Below are 21,799 nucleotides of genomic sequence, written 5' to 3' on the forward strand. Positions count from 1 at the left end.
ACTCTTCCATAGGTCCATGTTTAACCTCCTCACACCCTTTCTTTTCATGTTGTCCTCTTACCACATTAAAATCCCCTAACATAACCCAAGGATTAGACATTCCTTGAGCTAAAAGAATAACATTCCTCCACAACTCCCTCCTCTCTTCGACACTATTAGATGCTTGCCATACCCAAACCATACAGAAGCCATAACCGGGCCATACCCGAACTCACCTCCCATGCCTAGCTGGAAAGGTTTTTTGGAAAGCTCGCACGACGAAAGAAAGAGCTTTACAAGCGGAATTGCCCTTCTTCACCGATATTGCTAGATCAGGAGTTAAACCCGTTGATAGCTACTTAAATGGGTCACAAGCTCGGCTCGGTGTGCTCGTATGGATTAACTTTCTTCTGCGCATCGCTTGAAGGCCAATCTGTCTATATCAAGAGGAAGGTTCTTTCAACTTCAAACTTCTAAACGTAATTCACTTCTTCTATTTCTGAGATTTTAGATATTATGAGATGCCTTCCAAAAAGGAAAGTCAAAGCCAAAGAAGGATGGTGTAGGCTTGGTTAACTAGAGCGAAAACAAAAGGTGCGGAGGCGGGGGCTCTGGTCATATCCCCCATAGATTGATACGGAACCCCCCCGACCCTGTTGTTGATCCACTAGCACCATAAAGCTGATACCAAGGCATTTGAACTTGAACCGGAGCTTTCAGCAGTTTAATACTCGGGCTTTAGTATCCAATAGGAGGTGGACCATAACTCGTTGACCATGCAAACAAAATCCGAGGGCAAAGGCACCATGGTAAGCAAAGGCTCAGGCTCAGATATCAATAGCAGCCAGCTGTGCTACTTGCCTCTTCACTCTTCCCTTAACTATTGGACTCTACTTGCTTGCAGCCCCACTGACACAACCCCCAACTACTGACCTGACAACTGGCCTATAGAACTCAAAGTTTCTTGTGCAGGCTGGGGCAACGGCTCCATCGAGCAGTCACCACAGGCCAATTTGTTTGGCATAATAGGACCTAGTCTATAACTGAAAAGATTATCCCCGTCATACCTCTGGTTTCTTTCCAGCCTCCCATCCGCCCTATTACGTAAGGGCTTCATCCAGCTGGGCGAGATAGAAAGAGTTTGATTTGAGGCCTATCCCTGTGAGTACCGAAATACAGGATGGGAGATAGACTCGTAGTAGGCAATAAGTGCCAACTTGCTTTTCTCGGGAAATCTAGATCGAAAATGGATGGGGAAGGGCAAGTTCCTCTAAGGGCATCTAAGCCTTCTCCATTGATATCATTTGATGATTCCCCTACTTCCTCAACCGAAGCTACTCCATCTAAATCCGGAGAGCAAAATGCTTCTGATGATGTAGAGTTGACATTTGGGCAACATTCTCCTTGAGGGCCGAATAATTCCAAAAATGTATTCTCTGCTGACCTCCCTCGGGTTGAGGTCGTTGGTTTGAAAAAGTATGATCTTCGTAAAGGCATTAATTGGTTCGATTCAATTCAATGCAAGATTTTTTAGGTAAAACCAAAATTGAATCATTTAATAAACGGTTTCATATATTAAAATCGAAACCATTTATAAACGGTTGCGGTTTAAACGGTTTTCTTATGTTTTCTAATCTTTTATCCAAACAACTTCTTTACCTTCAAAATTTTTAGTGAAATGAATGTAAATTCTAACATTGAATTGAATTGTTTATTGTTATTTTTTTTTATTAGTTGTTTAATGTAAATTTAATTTTTTTTTTATTGAAATGTATGTAAACTTAAGGTTGTTTAATGTAAATTTAATTTTTTTTTTATTGAAATGTATGTAAACTTAAGATTAAATAACTTGAACTTACTAGGTATTTTTTTAATCGGTTTAACGGTTTATGTAAGCGATTTACCAACGGTTTAAACTTTAAAACTAAACTGAATTATAGTTTCAATTTTAAAACCAAAATCGAACCATTAAATAAATGGTTTCACAGTTTTTGTGTAAACAGTTTCGGATTCAAATTCACATCCTTAGTTCTTGGTGCGTTAGTGGGTTTTGTAAAAAGCCCGATTGCTCCTGTAAGTTATCTTCTCAGCTTTATGTGTTTGTGGGCTTTTCAAAAGCTCAAATTCTTGCAATCCAGTATCCAATCAAAGCTCCATGGAGAGAAATCCACAGTTCATCCCCACTCTAAAGATGCTCCCATGCGCCAACAGAGTAATGTTCTTTTGCCCATATAATCTTGGGTGGTTAATCCATGAAGGCTAGAAAATTTACCAAGATAGCACTTTATTAGCTCAATAAGATGGATGTAAAATATTAGTAAGTGGTTAGCATTCATATATTATGAGCAAATAAGTACATAAAATCACATTGTTGGCATGATATTTGCTTTCATTACTCTTACATTGTCTTTTGTTTTCAATTTTTATTTCTTCATCAGGTTAAGAAGTATGATATGAAACTTCAAATGATGAGAGTAGGATATTGGAGTAAACCAGTTATAGGAATTTATTTAGTAAGTGTATGTTTAACATAGACTTTTAAGATTACTTATTTTCTAAAATCAATTAATGTTAATTCTGATTTGGGCTGACTTTTCCTAAATTCTTGATTTTTTCTTAATTAACAGGAAGAAACAGATACCATCGATTCTTGTTTACCATTAGTAATATATGTACCTAACTAATTCAGTTTGTTATTCCATTGCGTATTGTTAATAATATGTTCCTGACTTCCTTAATTCAGTCTTAGCCCAGTTCAAGTCCATATGTAGAATACTCAAGCCTGATTTCCTTTTTTTTTATTTATTGTTTTACCGTTAATTGAGAATGTTTTTATAATCTTCCTCCTCTTTTTAACTCTCACTCCATCTTTTTCTGGGTCTCCGACAAGCTATCCCTCCCCTTGGCCTTTCCTACTATGTTTATTGGTTATTTCCATGGACGAAATAAGAAATTCCGTCAATAAAGGTCTGGTATGAGAAAAAGCCGTGTCATCCATAATGATCCTAATGGCCACCTCATTTGGGCTGAATATTGCTGAAAAAAAGTCCAATATCCAATTGTAAAAAGTAGTTAGTTGCTTTTTCAATGAGAAAACGATGAATCAAAGAGAGAACAAAATGTTCGAGTAATATAAACAAGTGTGTTACATTTTAAATCTCTCACACAACAACTTGAATAAATCCAAATAATTGATATACGTATATCGATCTTCTCAACCATGTCATTCTGCCCTCTATTTTCCAACCAGAAGGAAGACCCATGAACTGCAGTCCTTTCTGGATTCACAACCATTCGGCCCATTGAAATTACCTTTAATTTGAAAAAAAAAAAATTTGAGTTGAAAATTCCTGTACTAGGTCACGTTCAGTTCTCCAGGATGAGAAACATCACCACAATAATATATAAATGGGATTATTTCTTGGGCCTGATATATTTAATAAATGGGCTGGACTAATTTGAAGTTTTCCCAATCAGGCACTGCCCCCCGGTGCACACCTAGAATTAACACCCCTAGCAATGCCTCTCTCTACCGACTTATGACTCCACTCTCCATTTCTACTAGGAATGTACTGCATAGTCAAAAATATGTAACTGATACGTGTTCATATTTGTTTTAGGGAATCCATATTCCAAAAATTGGTGCCTAGATACCACGGTTTAGGGAATCAGATCAAATGTCTTCAATCGGTTGGGTTGAATTGGTACTGGCCTTGTCTAAACCCATTCATGGCCGATAGCATATCTCTGGATTGACATGGATAAAGAGTAATAAGGTTAAAAAAATTATTTTTTTAATGATAACAAGGGTATTTATGTCCGATTTGAGGCGATCCGGATCAGCCCCAGACCAAATCAAATCAGTAGTACTTTCCAATTCCAGGATTTCAATATCTTAAACTATGCCAAAATATGAAAAGGTTCTTCCATAATCACTCTCAATAAGACATCCATTCCTCTTTCAAATGAAAAAAGAACTAGACTTTTCTCTTCATCATTGAAACCCGCCATTCAATCGCAGTGCGGTGCTCTAAATAAGTTAAATCCTCTAAGGCTTCCACTTTCCATTCACGGAATTTGACCTGGGATCTGCCCATTCTGATCCTTGCTTACTAAACAGTTGCACCCCCAGATATGCATGTTGGGAGAACCCCATGATCCTTCCATGTGGAAGGGAAGGAAGAAAGAAGACAAACACGGATACTAGAAACCGGTTCATGGGGACCTCAAAAAATAGGGGATAGAGAGCGCAGAATGAGGCTTTCCAAGCAGCTTACAATCCCTACCTATACATTCCATGATAGCAGACAGAAGGCAATTTTGTCGTTGTTAGTATCAATATCCATTCAAAAGCTAATTGGATATGGATACAATACAAATAATGTTATATTTTGATCATTGAAAACACAGTAGAATTGGCTTAGAATCAGCTAGTTCAATCACCCATGATTCTTGTCCTATCCAAAACCCAATTTTTTTTAATAGTTCTAATACAGGAATCTTGAAACCATGCCTAAAACCAAAATTAAAGCGAATGAAATTTAATTTTTTAAATTCAAATCTGAACCCCATTCATTTTTTTTTTTTTTTTTTTTGTTTAAAAGCATCCTTCAATTCTCATTTTAAATTAACATGAAGAGATCCATGGAATGTTTCCCATTTTTTTTACACTTTCCCAGAGATGGAGCCCGTTATTTCATTTATGGAAACAATGGCCAACGAAGAAATTTCCTTCCAATAAACTAAGAAACAAGTGCTCCAAAACATTTAGAGGCGGGATTGAGTAACACCAATTCCAATCAAAACTGTTGTGGTCAAGGATTTTAAACTCGAGTGCCCCTACTGATTCTGATTTAGATTGGTTTGGTGTCAATCAGAATCAAATCTAATTCGAATCATAAAATTCCGATCCAATTCCAATTTTTGAAAAAAATTGTTCTGATAACAACACTAAATTTCCAATATATTTTCACCAAAGGTTGTTATTGAGCTAAGAATGTGCAATGTTTCACGGCTTTGGTTTTTTTGTTTGTTTTTTTCTTTGTCCCTCTTTCATTGGATCTCTGAGCTGTAGTCATAGCTTAAATCAATGACAATGTTTCAAACAGAAACGAAAAATAATCTTTATTTGAATACCTTCTATTAATTAGTTTTTCAAAAATTCTCTTTTTGATAATTACACATCGTATATAATATATGTTTCTCTATTCCAATCTTTCAAATCTTTGCACGACTCATAGATTAATTTGAAGTAAAAAAAAATACAAAGGCTAAAGTGCATAATTATCCAGCTCTCTCTTATTCATAAGTTTGGAAAACTTACATCCATCTTAACTTAGATAATTACCATATAGATAGGAATTGGTAAATAATGTCTAATATATTATACTCCTTATACCATATAACATTGGATAAATTACCATATGAATGGGAACTCACTTGTCACTCGATCCAAAGCTTTGGGCATGTTTGATAACGTTTTTGCTGTTTTTGTTTCAAGAAACGGAAGAAACATAAATTTCTGTTTCTAGAAACAGAAACAGAATTGAAGGTGTTTGATAAGTCATGTTTCTGGAAGTCGATAGCAACCAATGAAAGAATGACCTTGAGCCATTTCCAAAAACGAACTTGTTTCTCCTAGGTCGTTTCTTGAACCATAAATAGGTAGAAATTTCAATTTTTATTTCTGAAAACAAATGAAACGAAATAGTTTTATCAAACCCTTTTTTGGTCTGTTTTTTCCGTTTCGAGACACAGAAACAGTAGAAACAAGTTTCTTGAAACGTTATCAAATGGACCCTTAATCTCCATTTCATTAAGGATTTACCATTTGAGACTTACATGGGAGATAGAAGGAGTTGGACAGTGGTTTAGTAATGATTATTTTTTGAGAAATTCTTATTTTCTTACCTCATTTTGCCCATTACGCCCTCTTATCCCTGTCTATATAAAAGAAGGCCCATACAAGAGAAAAAACGATCAAAAAGAGAGAACGGTGTGAGTGAGAAAAAAAATGAATAGTGGAAGTGGTAAAAACATCATATCAAATAGAAAGAGAAAAATGAAAAAGTGAGTGTATGCATGGGGTCTATCAAATTGTAGGCATGAGTAAGGAAAAGTGGGCGTATAAGCTTAAATTCTCAAGCTAATTGACCCACTTGGAGTTTGAAGTTGATCCAAAAGCTTAGGAGAGGGGCTCCATCCTGCCATCCTGAGACTGAAGCCGGTTCTAGCTAGTCAGGTAAAGAGGTTTTACTTATTTTTCTTATTTTGTTTAGTCGTTTTCAATAGGGCATCGGGGCAATGCCTATTTTTTATAAGAAAAAGAATTCGTTTCCAAAAGAGCACGAAAGCATTGTCCATTTTTCAAAGGGTGTCGGAACGCTGTCCTTATTTTCCTAGCTTGGAACCCAACTAATAAGATGGTGTGGAAACGCTGCCCAAATAGCCGAAGTTGGTGTTGACCATTCCAACATGGCGTGGAAGTGTTGCTTAAAATTCCAAGGTCTGAAGATTGGCAATTTCTCCAAAAAAGAGAAAAAGACCAAGTGTTGTCCCTGAGTTGGGGAGATTTGCATAGATAATAGCTAGCATGTAATCCTTTGGTCTTTTCACGTAATTACATGCATGATATTGTATTTGTTATTAATGTGATAGCGAACATGTTAATTTTCATTATTCCATGATAATAAGTTAGATTTCTTATTATTTTTTTTTTGCTGTTAGATTTCTTATTATTTATTAAAAAAGGAAAAAATAAAGTACAAAGATTAGAAAATTTAATCCCCCACCTTCGGCATGGCCATCAGCAGGGGGAGAAAAATCGCAAAATTACATAGAGCGAAATCTTGGACGAGAGATTGCATCAGAAGTAATTTCAGAGCTAATGTGAGCCGGGAAAGAAGCAGGACAACTAGAATTTCTAGACTTGGCCGCATCTTAGTAGTCAGCCAAAACATTTGCTTCTCGAAAATAGTGTGATATCTTCCAGCTGATGGATTCCAGGAAGACAAGGCATGTGATCCAATCTTAACGGATATACCAAGGGATGGAGTGAAGCCGAACTGCCAAAACAGCCACAGCAGAATCTTATTCAATCCACAATCCAGTCGTGTTTAATTGCTTTGCTAGGAGGATGCCTTTTGATAAACCTTTGAGTTTAGAAAAATAATTTGTCTGAACGCCTAAGAAGTACTTGAAAGAACCAACTACACCGCCTCTGTGATCTCTTAGAATTCCCCCTGCCCTTGCTCTCCCAAGATTTCCCAGAGAGCATCCGTCAACATTTAATTTAAACCAACCTCTAGGAGGGGTGCACCAGAAAACTTCAAGCATCAATGGAGGTTTATTTGGTATAAGTCTTATCCCAAGGCAACGGCAACAGAGAAGATCATATATAGATTTGATACTTCCCAGAAAATCTATATTCCCAGCTTTCACAGCCTGCATGATTTTTTCAAAAACATGGGTGGTTGAGAGAGAAATACCTTCATGGCGTCTGACATTTCTTTCTCTCCAGATGTTATCAGCTATAACCACAAACCCATGGTCCAAGGATCCTTGATTGATAGGATTTTTCTTTTTCTAATCCATCATTGCGAAAAATGCAATAAATCATTTGGAATAGGCCACAAGATCCCAAAACACTCCATGAATCGAGTCCAAATATCAACACTGAAAGGGTTCAGCCCAACCCTTACATGCCTTGATTGGCGCTGGTTTTTCATTTTTCCATTTGCACAATCAAAGAAGAAGGCCACCAACAAATGGAGAAATTGTGCACTGGCATACTAGAGATGACAGAGCGGACAAGCTGAACCAGGCCGTCCATAGATAGAATTTTTCCTTTCCACCCTGAGAGCTTTTCTCTGATTTTTTCCATAGGTAGCATATACTGACTTTTGACTCTTCCCTTGAAGATTTCAACCCCCAAGTATTTTGTAGGGAATGTACAAGAAGGGATTCCCATGGTGTCAATAATGATTTGCTTCCTGGAAGGGTGCATGGGCCCCATAAAAAGATTGCTTTTGTCCAGATTGATGATCTGCCCCAAGAATTCTTGGTATTTCCTTAGGAAGTCTTTTAAATTCCTTACATATTTGATGGAGGCATTGATGAAGATGAAAATATCATCAGCAAATAATAAGTGAGTTGGGGTAGATGCACCTCTAGGACCTCTGAGAACCTTGATTTTATTCTTGAAAAGAAGATGCTTTAATCCTCTGCAAAGGACCTCTTCAGCTAATATGAACAGAATGGGGGATATAGGATCGCCTTGCCGCAGACCCCTTTGAACTTCGAAGTACCCAATAGGACCTCCATTCAGAAGAATGGAAATTTTGGGGGAAGATAGGATCTGGAAAATCCAGTTCAGCCAAGTATCTGAGAAACCAAATTTTTTCAAAACTTGAATAATAAAATTCCAAGAAATTGAATCGAAGGCTTTCTAGATGTCAATTTTTGCCCCAAGGCCGCCACCTCTTGTGGAAGAATGCATTATGTTTGTCAATTCAGAAGCCAAGGCAATATTATTGTGGATTAACTTCCCCTTCTGGAATGCACCCTGCTCTTCAAAAATAAGTCTTGGAAGAAGAAAGGATAATCTAGTTGCAAGGATTTTTGAAATAACTTTGCAGATAAAATTACCCATACAGAGAGGTCTGAACTTGTCTAGAGTCATGGAGCCATTCACTTTGGGAATCAAGGCTAAGAAGTTGTTGTTCAAGCTCGGGTGCATCAAACCTGTAACGAGAAAATCGCGAACTACAATTTCAAATTCCCTTGATATGATCTCCCAGCAGCATCTAAAGAAAAAACCTGGGAAGCCATCTGGACCAAGGGAGCTGTCAGGGTCCAAGCCCCAAACAGCCTGCTTAATTTCATTTGGACCTGGGATAGCATCTAGGTTCAGAAGATCCACCTGATCAATAAGCCTAGGAATGGAATCTAGTAATTCCAAGTGATCCGTCACAAAAACACATTTGTTAAATTCTTCGTAAAACCCAATCATGTAGTTTGCAATTTCATCTCTATCCGAAATGATCGAGCCATCAGTTTTTTAACTCTTCTAATGGTATTTTTTGCTCTTTTGATCTTGGTGTAGAGATGGAAGAATTTGAAGTTTCTGTCCCCCTCTTTCAACCATTTGATTCTTGATTTTTCTGCCCATAATTTTTCATGATTTTTCAAGGCCACCAGATGAGTAGACTTTGCATCAGCTTCTTGCCTAAATCGATCATCATCCATTCCATACTGCTCAATTTGGGATTGAATTTGGTCCAAGACCTCCCTTATTCTGACCAATTCGTGCTCAAAATTTGGGAAAGTCTCCCTAGCCCAAGTTCGTATGATTGGCTTAAGTCTCTTTAGTTTCTGAGTCAAAACAAAGGTGGGGGGGCCAGATATTCCTTCCTTCCATGAATCAGAGACCAACTGCAGGAAAGAGGGGCGGTCTGTCCAGAACTTATGAAAGCGAAATGGGCAATTTTTCTGCTTCAGATAAGCCTCTGATGTGATGAGGATTGGATTGTGGTCCGAGAAATCCCTAGGAAGAACTAGCTGAGCACAGTCCTGAAAATGGGTCATCCAATCCTCATTACAAAAGCCCCTGTCAAGAATAGCAGCAACGTTGCCTCTTCTTCTGTTGTTAGACCAAGTATATTTTGGCCCCTGAGAGGGCAGCTTGATCAAGCAACAAGAATCAACCATTGCTTCAAACTCTGCAACCGAACCAATATTGAACAATCCAGGACCCCGCTCTTCATGCAAAGCAAGGGTGGCATTAAAGTCTCCTACTACAAGCCAGGGTTCAGCCAGGATCGACACTGAACCTAGCTCCACCTAGAGATCTCTTCTAGAAGCTCTGAAGCAACTAGCGTGAATTGAAGATATAAGAATTGAAGTGCCTTTCCAATCAATTCTAATAGTGATTTGCTGTTCAGAAAATGAGAGAATTGATGATTTAGAAATACCTCGTCTCCAAAGTAGCCAAAGGTTTGACGGTTTGTCTCTCCTGAGGTTGCTAATGAGATCGGCCTCAAATCCTAACTTGCTAAAGAAGCGAGCAAGATAGGAGGACGGATCCATCATAGGCTCTGCTAGGCATAAAATATCTAGGCTCTTTTCACTGATGATTTTTCTCAGGGCCATGCATGCTGAGGATTTCCTGAAACCTCTCACGTTCCAAAATAGGACTTTCATTAGAATTTTTTAAGGAGGCAAGACGAACAGACCTCCTGGTCTGCTCAAATGAAGATACTGCTCATTTCTCTTTTCTTCTAGTTTCAATTTCGGCCGCAGCCAATAGCTCGTCAGCCATTGCAATCTCCTGATGAACGACCTCAACAGCTCCTCCATGCAAGGAGGTGGAGGGGATCGAGGTGATGATATTTTCAGCCATAATGTCCTGAGATGGAGGGCCACGATCATGCAGGGACTTGGAGACACGTGAGGATCGACTGGATTGAGAATGGGGCGAACTTGATCCAGATCCATGGGGAGATTCATTAAAAGATTCTTTGGAGAGTCCAGAATGGGAAGGATGCCTATCATGGATTGGAATCACAATCTCAATATTTCCACTGGGGTAGGAAATATTTGAATTTTGAATTCCAGTGCTTAATATGGTAGGAGATCGGTTTCCTATCTGGATGGGTTGACCTTTCTGATTTGCAGCCGCTGAGTCAGATTCCTGCACTGCACCACCATCTTGGGAGTGCATGTCGTTTCCCTGAGCAGCACCGGAATCGCCACCGTGGCTGAAACGTTCTGCCTCATTGGATTTGTGCTTCTTCATGGATGGAAATTAAGTTGGGATTGTCCTTATCGACAGGCACAGGGATCCCTTGCGCCTTTGCTTTCTTCCTCTCTTCTATTAACTTCAAGGTTCTACAATCAGCGACTGAGTGTCCTGATTTCTTGCAGTATCCACATAGCCCAAGGCTGTCTTCATATTGAATCTTTTGTTTGAACCAAAGGAGGTCTGATGCTCCTGGCTGGCGGTGCTCAACATGAATCTCATCGATTCGAGTGGATCCTACTTCCACCTCGACCTGAATCCGGGCGTATCCACCCATCAAAACAGCACGGATATGCTTGTCAATGGCCATAGGGCGACCAACCATTTTTGCCATTGTCAAGAGAATTTTCTCATGCCAATACTCTAACGGAAGGTCAGGGAGTGGAATCCAAACCATTTTAGTGATGGTCTGCTTTTCATGTATATTGAAATCTTGTCTCCATCTCTGGAACCCCACGATTTGACCCCCTACCTTGATAAGGCTTCTTCGCCAAATAAGAGACATGTCGGATTCAAGCTCGAACTGAAAGAGGATGAAGCCTTTTTACATAGAAAAGGGATCGCTCCATAATCAAATTCCATGATTCAGATGCCTCTTTTCATATGAAATCCAAAGAGATGAATCTGAAGTTTGCCCTACCTATCAGCGCAAACCGAAATCACTCTAGACGTTCTTCGTATGCCTCCTGGGGTATGATCACCTTAGTCAAAGACCTTGAGTGAATGGGTTCAGGGAGGTTGTCCGCCTCAAGTAGTCCTCTTCCCACCACCATGGAGAAAGAGGGCATGGGACGAAGTGGAAGTGCCGCAGGTATGGTTGTCTCTAGTTCCACCACGCTATTCACTACCGCAGGTCTCAAGAAATCAGTAATTAGGGATTGTCGGCCACATGCAGTGGGAGGGTCTCCGTCGGGGTCTTGGGTGCCCCCAGACGGACGTCCACCCTAGAGCTTCTCTCTCCTAAAGTTCCATCCTCCAGACTCCTGAAGAGAAAGGTTTTCTTTTCATTCATTTCTTGTTATTTCATGTGATAGAAAAAGTCTATCAAGATTTTATATAATTTTCATAAAGAAAATAGCTATTATTGCATGTGATGTTTATTATAAGTCATTTCATGCGATTCCAATCATGTTTAACTATTATTTCATATGATAATATACATGTTAATAATAATATATATATATATATATATTTTATTTTTTTTTTGGTAGAAATGGATTCTATTCATGTAATCAGATTGCACTTTCATCATTTGTGTGAGCGGGGACAGATAGATAAGGATCGGAATTGGGCCAAACTATCCTTTCCGAAATAGATAGGGCCCTCCTTACAAGAGAGTCTGCTACACAATTAGCGTCCCTTGAAACATGAACAAAGGAACACTGGTCTAGAAAAGATACCAAGTGGCATATATTTGCCAGGATTGGTCGAATTGACACCGTTGAGGCCTTTGACCAGTCTTGTAGACAAGAAATAACCTCCAGATTATCACTCTCAACAATCAACTTGTAAGTGTCTTCAGAAATTGCCTCCAGAAGTCCATCCAGAATGGCCAGCGCCTTACCGATCAAGATATCTGGGAAGCGGATTGGATTAGAGACTGCTATGCATGCCTAACTGTTGTGATCTCGTATCACATAACCAATCCCACAACCTTTCATTTTTGGGTTCAATGCAGCATCACACTCAATTTGAATGACCCAATAGAAGGATGAGCTATATCTGTTGGCCCTCTCACTGTTTGAGGATTAGTTGTCAGTCGCTCCACCATACTTGCTGAAATGAATTCATCATGAGCCTTTTGACTGGCAGCAATAACTTCCAAAGGTTCCCAACTTTTCCTACCAAACACATGATCATTTCGAGTGATCCATAATTGCCAACACACAAAGGAGCAAAGGGAACTTAATTCTTTAGCAACCTACTTGCCAAGTGAAGAGAAGTGGGACCATCCTTGGATCCATTGGGAGATATGGGTGCCCTCTTGAGTTCTATGTGAAAGATCGCAGCCAAACCACACATATTTAGCAAACAGGCAGTGCAAGAGAATGTGGTAAGTTGTCTCTACCTTCACTCCACATCGTATATAAAGTAGGTCAATAGGAACCTGTCTGTGATGTAAGGTAGAGGCTGAAGCAAGCCCACCAGCGCAAGATCGCCATAGAAAATTCTTAATCTTAGGCATAGTGTTGCACTTCCACATAGTATTCCACACCCCAGGAGATATATCCATCCAATGATGGGAGGCTGAAGTAGATGATTTTGCCCTCTCTACATCACACCATGGGTTACTAAGCAAGTGGTAAGCACTTTTAACAGAGTATCTACCATCCTTTGATGCACCCCACAATTGACAATCCTCTGTTGGAAAAAGCCCCAACTGGATTTTCAAAATTGCTTCTTTATTATTAGGGTGAAAGAACTGGTCAAGGATCTGTAGATTCCAACATCTATTCGAATCATCAATTAGCTCTGAAACCTTTGTGAGGGGGCACTCTACCAATGGTAGGTATTGCAATTTAAAGTTTGGGAGACTAGGAACCCAGTTTTCAGCCCATATACTTACCTTATCTCCAGTGCCAATGTTCCATAATAGCCCTGATCGGAGGACCTTTCTACCTTCCATTATGCTTCGCCATGGCCATGAAGGATTAGAGCCTAGTCTTGCTTCCATGAAACTTCGGGTAGGAAAATAAATATCCGTCATAAATTTCTCCCACATAGAAAAGGGATCGCTCCATAATCGCCATGCAACTTTAGATAACAAAGCTTTGTTCTGTAATGATAGATCTCTAAAGCCCAACCTGCCTCTCCCCTTTATTTAACATAACCAAAGCCAAGAGATCCAATGGATCTTCCTCTTGTCTGAGACATCCCCCCAAAAAAATTTTGAAGTGTCCTTCCTTAGTTGGTTATGATGTGATGATGGAAGCTTAAAGTGGGAATAAGCCTAGTTAGCCAAAGAGAAAGCAACAGATTTCAACATAACCTCTTTTCTTGCATGTGATAATAGGTGATGCTTCCATCCAATAAATTTCTGTCCAGCCTTGTCTAAAATCTCCTTAAAGAGTGCAGCCTTGGAGATCCCAAGTTCGGTGGGAGACCAAGGTATTTGGAAGGTCCCTTGCCATAGGAGACTTTAAGGATTCTAGAGAACCAATGCTGAAACCGTAGTGGCTTATTAGACTGAAGGATAACGTTGATTTCTGCAAGTTGATGGCCTGTCCACTCGCCTTGCAGTAGGTCTCTACGCATTCTTCAATTCACAGAGCTCGGATAACTTCACCTCTGAAAAGAGAAGATAGTCATCCCCGAACAAAAGGTGTATCACTGGTGTAGTCCTATTTCGAACTCGGATACCCTTGAGCAGTCCCATAGTTTCTAAGTGTGATACAAAAGCGCTAAGCGCTTGTGCGTAAAGGATGAAGAGAGCTGGGGACAAGGGTTACCCTGACAAATCCCTTTAGATGGAGTGATGGTTCCACGAATTCCTCCATTGATGATCAGCTTGTAAGTCACAGACCGGAGAGATGACATCACCAACTATACCCATTTAGGGGAAAACCCGAATCGAAGGAGTAGTTTATCTAAGAACTCCCATTCAACCCCATTATACGCCTTCTTCATGTCAAGCTTCAGGGCCATGAATTTCTTCTTTCCTTTCTTTTTAGGATTGATATAGTTGAAAATCTCATGCACAATGAAGATGTTGTCAGAGATGGAGCGATGGGGAATGAATGCAGATTGGGTTGGTGAGACAATGAGCTCCAAGACATCCTTTAGCCGATTCGCCATGAATTTAGTAATTATATTCACTACAACTAGGCATAAGCTAATTGTCCTGTAATGATCTACACTCTGTGGGTTAGAGATTTTTGGAACTAAACAGAGCATAGTTTCATTACATTTGGATGGTAAAGAACCAGTAGAAAAGAAATCACAAATAAAAAAGAACAAATCATCATGAGTTATATCCCAATATTTATGGAAAAAAAGCTGGAGGCAAGCCATCTATTCCAGGAGCCTTTAGGGGGGCCATACTAAAGCAAGCAGATCGCACTTCCTCTTGTGTCGGAGTAGCACACAGCTGATCATTCATCTCTGAGGTTATTTGAGGCTGGATAGATTGTGGGGCTTGGTGAAGTGCTTCAGGGTCAACTCCTTCTGACTGGAAGATTTGGGTATAATGAGACTCCATTTCTTTATAAATTTCCTCTTCCGACTGAGTCCAATCACCACTATAACACTTTAGATGTAGGATGCTATTAGCACTTCTCCGTTGGACTTCTTTGCTTTACTAGAATAAAAATAGAGAAGTAGGTGTGGAATGCAGAGTGTATCTGTGTGCAGCAATGGAGAAGCATTGTTAGAGGAATTCAGGAGTTAGCAGAGTGATGGCAAGCGATCAGGAGGTGTGGAATGCACAGGATGAAGATGAAAACTACAGTGGTGCGAGGGAGGACCTGGATCGAGGTCCTATAGTTCAAGAACAAGCTGTTCAGACAGAGGGAGTGGACGGGCGGCCTACTTCCAAGAAGACTTATGCCAAAGCTGTTGGCAACGCAGCATGGCCTGAGATAGACTCTCTTCCAGAACTGATTTAGGCGGCTAACATAAGGAGGATCGTAATCCCTCAGCAGGATTGTGAATAAAAAAGACAGTTGTTCAGATTTTCCTTGATAGGGCGTGTTAATTTTCGTCTGATATCCTTAGACAAGCTGTGCCAGGAAGCACGAGATAATTAGAAACTGAGTCACGGTATGGTAATGCATCCCTTAGGGAAAGGATATGTTATATTTCAATTTAAATGTGAAGGGGACAAGTCAGCAGTTTAGCGGAGGAGTCCTATGAAAATTGGTGAGTAGATGATACGTTTCCAGCACTGGAAACCGGACTTCAATATTCACGAGAAGCAATCATGGACAAAACTCGTGCGGATCCGTTTCCTCGACCTTCCACTCGAGTATTGGCATGAGAATGTGTTGTTGTCTTTCGCTAAAGCGGTAGGTCGTCCTGTTGCCCTTGATCGCAGAACAAGGGAAGGTCTAATGGGACACTTTGCTAGAGTTCTGGTCGAGGTGGATGTATCTGAAGCAGTTTTTCGTGTCGACGAAGTGCAAGTGGAAAGGATGGAACCAGGAACTTCAAAGATTTTTGGGTTTCGTCAAAAGGTTCAATATGAAGATGGATTAGAATGGTACGGATACTGCAAGAGAATCAGGCATTAGGTTAGAACATGCCGACAGAAAAGAATTGACGATGAAAAGGAAGATGATCGAGTAAGGGCGATGAATGTTCTAGGTGCTGTGTACGTTGAAGATGGAGTTGACTCAGTCCATGCCAACTCAAATCAATCTCAATCTCCAAGTAAGGAAAGATCAGTAGAGGAGGATTCTCATATATCTCCATTAAATAATTCCTTCCATGGAGCGGTTGAAGGGGGTAATATTCAAGTGGTGTTGGAATCTTCTTCTTTGGTTGAGACCAATATTGGAAAGTCAACCTTGATTGGGCCGATTGAAAATTTGAATTCAAATGTGGGAGTGTTAGTGATGGAGGAGGGTGTGGTGGCAGATTTTGAGGCTGATTCAATGGGAGAATCAGATGTGAATTCAATTGAGGAGGAAAATGGTTCTTAAGGTCAATCTCTAAACTAGGCCAGTTTGACTAGGATTGGTTAAACCGGGCCACAGCGGCTCAAGTCTCTCGACCTAGGAGAAATCAGGCGACAAAGGGTAGAAGGGGTGGAGGTAGTGTTACCAGTGGGTGGCGGAGCTTTTCTTTGGATCCAGTTCAGCCTCGTGAGGAAGACGTGATGGTGCACTAGATGCCTGGGACTGTGCTTACAGATGGCAGGGTTGCTCAAGTTTTTTATGAAGTGGAGGAGGTGGATAGATCCATTGCTGCTCGTGAGAAGGGTAGTAAGGTTGTGTCCAAAGGTGGTAAGGCTAGCAAGAAGCGTGTTGGTCAGGCCAAGAGTCCGGACATTGGTGCCGCTTAGCAGTGTTAATGATGAAAGCGCTCTTTTGGAATATCAGAGGTGTGAAGAAGGTTGCTGGTGTTAGGGCCTTACAATCCATTCTTAGGGGTCAATCCCCAAATATAGTTTGCTTGGCTGAGCCGATGGTGAAGGTCAGTGACTTCCCCTCCTTGTTGATCAACAAGTTAGGGTATGCTGCGGATTTGACCCATAATGATCGGCTGGACAAGGTTCCGAATCTTTGGATTCTTTGGAAGCTTAGTACCCCTCACCCATCAATTATTTCTGTATCTGAACAACAAGTTTCAGTCACAGTGAATTGGTTTGGGAGTATAGTAGGTCTTTCCTTTGTTCATGCAAATTGTTTCAAGGTCAAGCATAGAGAGCTCTGGATGGAATTAGGAGTAGTGGTTCTCTCTACTATCCCTTGGTCTGTGATAGGGGATTTTAACGCCATATTACTATCTAATGAGAAAAGGGGTCCAGGAAGGTCCAATGTGAGCTCTGTGGCAGATTTCCAAGCGATGGTGGATGCTTGTCTGTTGGTGCAAGTGCCTTCACATGGGGAGAAGTTCACTTGGACTAATAATCGCAAAAGAGGGCATGTGGTCGCTGTTCTTGATAGGAGTTTTTGTAATGAGATGTGGCTGGATCTTTTCAAAAACATCTACCAAAAAGTTCTTCTGAGAACGTCTTCTGATCATGGGCCAATTCTAGTAGTGTCAGCGGTGACACCAAAACCAGGTAACATCCCGTTTAGATTTAATAATTTTTGGATGGAGAATGAAAATTTTGACAAATTCATTCAGGACGCGTGGAATAAAGAGGTCATAGGGAATCCGATCTATGTTTTGTCTCAGAAACTTAAGCAGGTTAAATTGTGTATAAAGTTGTGGTAAAGAAATAATTTCCCTAATGTAGATGAAGAAGTAAGGAAAGCTACTGAGCAGTTGAGTTCAGTGCAAGATGATATAGAGGCTCCAGGGATGACTGATGAATTATTTAGTAAAGAGGCTGACGCCAAGACGGCTTTGCTCAAAGCTACTCAAATGCAGGAAAATTTACTGTCTCAAAAAGCTAAGCAAAGGTGGATGAAAGATGGGGATAGAAACTCAAAATTTTTTCACCTTTCTGTGAAAATGAGGCGAGCTCGCAACCAAATTCGTTCTTTAAAGAAGGAGGATGGATCATGGATTGATGATCAGTAGGGTCTATCTTCATACATATCTGAATTTTATGAAGATTTTCATGCTCAAAAACCAACTTTCCATCACATAAATTTGTTGGATTGCATTCCCCAGATGCTCTCGAAAGGTGATGTTTTCTCTTTGGAGGTTGTTCCTTCTTCTGAAGAAATAAAAAGAATGGTATGGGAATTGGATCCGGATAGTTCGCCAGGTCCTGATGGTTTTCTAGGATCGTTCTTTCGAAGGGTTTGGAGTACAATGGAAGAAGATTTTTTTAGGGCTGTGACATATTTTTTTAGAGTGGGAATTCTTCCAAAGGGAGTGAACAATTGCTTCATTACTCTCATCCCGAAAATGGTGGGTGCAGCCTCTCTTGAGAAGTTCCGGCCAATATGCATGGGAAATTATTTTTGTAAGGTGCTGTCCAAAATCATGGCGAGTAGAGTGTGTGCACTCCTCCCCAAGCTAGTCTCTGAAGAACAAGGAGCCTTCCAAGAGGGTAAGATAATATCTGAAAATATTAGTCTTGCTTCTGAGTTGTCAAATCTGATGTTCTCTGCAATTAGGGGTGGCGGGATGGGGATCAAAATTAATGTCAGAAAGCCTATGACTCCTTGTCTTGAGAGTTCCTATTTGTCGTACTACAAAAGTTTGGTTTTTCTCAAAAATGGATTTTGTGGATCCAATAAATTTTATCTACTTCAAGGATTTCTGTGTTAGTCAATGGAGGGCCAGTGGGTTTCTTTGGAGCGGGGCGTGGTCTTCGTCAAGCTGACCTGCTCTCTCCCATTCTTTTTATTTTAGCTGAGGAAGTGTTCTGCAGAGGCTTAAAAAAAATGGTAGTAGAGGGATCTCTCAAGTTGCTGCCGGGTCCAAGAGGAGTTGTTACCCCAACCCACCTGTTATTTGCTAACGATATATTTATTTTTATAAATGTGTCAGTTAAATACGTAAAAAATAGTCATTCTTTTCTATCAAAGTATCAAGATTTTTCAGGCCAACATTTTAATCTGGACAAGAGCAAAGTTTTCTTTGGCAAGGTAACGCCTCACAGGAAGCAATTTATTAACAACTGGCTGGCAATTCAGGCGTACAAGTTCCTGACAAGAAATCTTGGAGTAGAAATTTTTAAAGGTAGAGTGACAAAAAATCATCTTCTTCCTCTGATGGATAAAAATAAAAGTAGATTATCAGCTTGGAAAGGGAAGCTCTTGTCGATGGAAGGTCGGGTTGAGCTGGTTTGATCAATTATTTCGAGCATTCCATTACAGAATGTTGCAGTTTATTGGTGGCCTCAGTCTACCATTAAAACTGTGGAACGGTGGATTAGAAATTTCATTTGGTCGGGTCCAATGGAGGAGCAGAAGAAAATTGTGGTCAAATGGGAGGATAGCTGTAAGCCCAAGGTGGAAGGGGGCCTGGGTATCAGGAAGCTTTGTGATGTGAATAAAGATTGTCTGTGTAAACTTGCCTGGTAGATAAAACATGAAGACTCCATTATGAGTAATTTCTTCAGAGCGAGGTTTGTAAATGAAGATGGTTCTCTCAGAAAGGGATACAAATCTTCTTCAATTTGGCCGGGGCTAAAGAAAGTGTGGTAGTTTGTGAGGGACATGGAGAGGTGGACTGTTGGGAATGGGGATAAGATCATGTTTTGGACGGATCGGTGGCTAGGGAACTCCTCTTTGGCAGAGTCAGCAAATTTGGAGCAGGGCATTTTCAGAGGGAGAACGATACGCTTGGCTGATTTTATTCATGAGGGAGAGTGGCATTTTCCCATGCTTCTTCTATTTTATTATCTGAGAGTTTTGAAAAGGCTAAAAGAATTTCTATTTCTCAGCTGGAGGATATTAGCCATTGGAAGTTAACCAATTCAGGTGCTTTCTCATTGAGCTCAGCCTGGGAGGAGATAAGAGGGAAGAAGCCGCAAGTCCCTTGGTTTTCTATAATCTGGGAAACCAAGTTGCAGCCTCGCCAAGCCGTCTTTGGATGGAGGTTAGTTCACAGCAAACTTCCAACTAATGACCAGGTGCGTAGGCGAGGAGTGATGATGGTTTCTAGATGCGGTCTGTGTGGTCAAGCAGAGGAAACATCCTCTCATTTGTTTCTTTAGTGCGACTACATCAAAGCCATGTGGAGTTTATTTTGTGATTTATTTAGTGTTGCGAGGCCATATTTTGAAAGGATGGAGGACCTCTTTGAGTGGTGGAAGCGGAAAGCTAAGACCCTTACTTTTTCTAAGGTATGACTCTGTGGAATTACGCTTATCCCATACTTTGTGTGGATGGAGAGGAATGCTAGATGACATAATAGTGCTGCCAAGTAGTACAAGCAATGCTTCGCAATGGTTAAGGGTGAAATTTGTTTGTTCACTACGGTTCATCTTGGGCAGCCCCTTTCGATTTCTGATCTATTATGTGCTAGAAGGGTAGGCATTCCCCATGGGGTCTGTAAGCGTAGGGAAATAATTGAAGTGTTCTGGTGTCCTCCTTTCCCTGGTTGGGTGAAGTTTAACGCTGATGGGTGCTCTCTAGGTAACCCAGGGAAGGCAGGGATTGGAGGAATCTTTAGAAATGAGAGAGCAGAGTCCATCCTGAATTTTAGGGAATTCGTTGATATTAAAACAAATTTTGAAGCTGAATTTTTGGCGATTATGGCTGGTCTTGAGCAGGCTAAGCATCATGGCTTTCAAAATCTCTAGATTGAATGTGACTCTATGACTGTGGTGACCCTTCTATCTAAAGGTCTGATTCCGTGGTTTATTCAGCAAAGATGGAGGGGCATTTTACCTTTTATGAATTCTATAAATTGGAAGGTGTTTCATTGTTTCAGGGAAGCAAACACAGTGGCCGATTTCTTGGCTAAATCAGTGGCTCATTTAGAAATTTCTTCTCCAGTGACAGTTTGGCCAAGGTCGGTGTCTATGGATATGGATATGGATGCTACCCAGTGTCCTAGATACTGATTCCCTTAGTTTTTGTTTAGTAGTCTAAGGTCAGGGTGGCTTCCTTGCTGATGGCAATGCCGAAGGTGGGGGGCTTTTCCTTTTTCTTAGACTATCTGTGTATGTTGCTGTTTTGCTCTCTTGTACATTCCTTCTTTTCATTTTTTTAATACAAATGATCTTTTAGCGAAAAAAAAAGCACTTCTCCGTTGGATGGTGGACATGTGGAAGAATTTGGTGTTACGAATCACCTTCCCGAAGCCCCAGGAAACCCGTGATTTCTACCTCCACAACTCCTCCTTACGATCCAATTCTTCATTCAACAATTTAAGAACCATGGTCTCCTTATCTTGTGCTGTGTTAGAAGTTGGCCCTCCTTGTAATACCTCAAGTTTAGCCTGTAGGTTCTTAATCTTCATTTGAACATATCCAAATACCTCTCGATTCCATCGCCTGTAGATTGGTTTGTAGTTCACCATTTTGGAGTAGAGCATAGGATCACCATTCGTTGAAACTGGGGGCAACCAAGCCTTGGAAACTACTTTTTTACACTCTGGATATCGCAACCACATCGATTCAAAATGAAAGGGACGCTGCCTTTTAAATTTCTCACCTTCAGAGTCAATAATAAGAGGTGTTTAATCCGAATTCACTGCTGCCCGCACTATGACTGCTACATCTGGGAAACTATCTCACCATAACTGATTGCATAAAGCTCTAGCAAGCTTTATTTTGATATTGTCCGATCCCTGTCTTTTATAATTCCAAGTGAACAGTGGGCCATGTGATGCTAGGTCCATGAAAGCACAAGAATCAACCAGCTGTTTAAATTTCTCTATGTCTCGAGAGTTCGAAGCTACACCACCCTACTTCTCATGCCATGATAGAAAGGAGTTGAAGTCCCCATAACA

At 40.4% G+C, this 21,799-nt stretch overlaps 1 protein-coding gene across 1 annotated transcript; it reads left to right on the forward strand.

Moving 5' to 3' along the window:
* Positions 1 to 16,789: 16,789 nt before the first annotated feature.
* On the forward strand, positions 16,790 to 17,965 carry LOC122094747. Its single transcript, XM_042665350.1, has 2 exons — positions 16,790 to 17,501; positions 17,679 to 17,965. Exons 1-2 carry the CDS (start codon positions 16,790 to 16,792, stop codon positions 17,963 to 17,965), a joined length of 999 nt encoding a protein of 332 aa, XP_042521284.1.
* Positions 17,966 to 21,799: the final 3,834 nt, after the last annotated feature.

Source organism: Macadamia integrifolia, chromosome 12 (assembly GCF_013358625.1).
Source record: "Macadamia integrifolia cultivar HAES 741 chromosome 12, SCU_Mint_v3, whole genome shotgun sequence".
Lineage (NCBI taxonomy): Eukaryota > Viridiplantae > Streptophyta > Magnoliopsida > Proteales > Proteaceae > Macadamia > Macadamia integrifolia.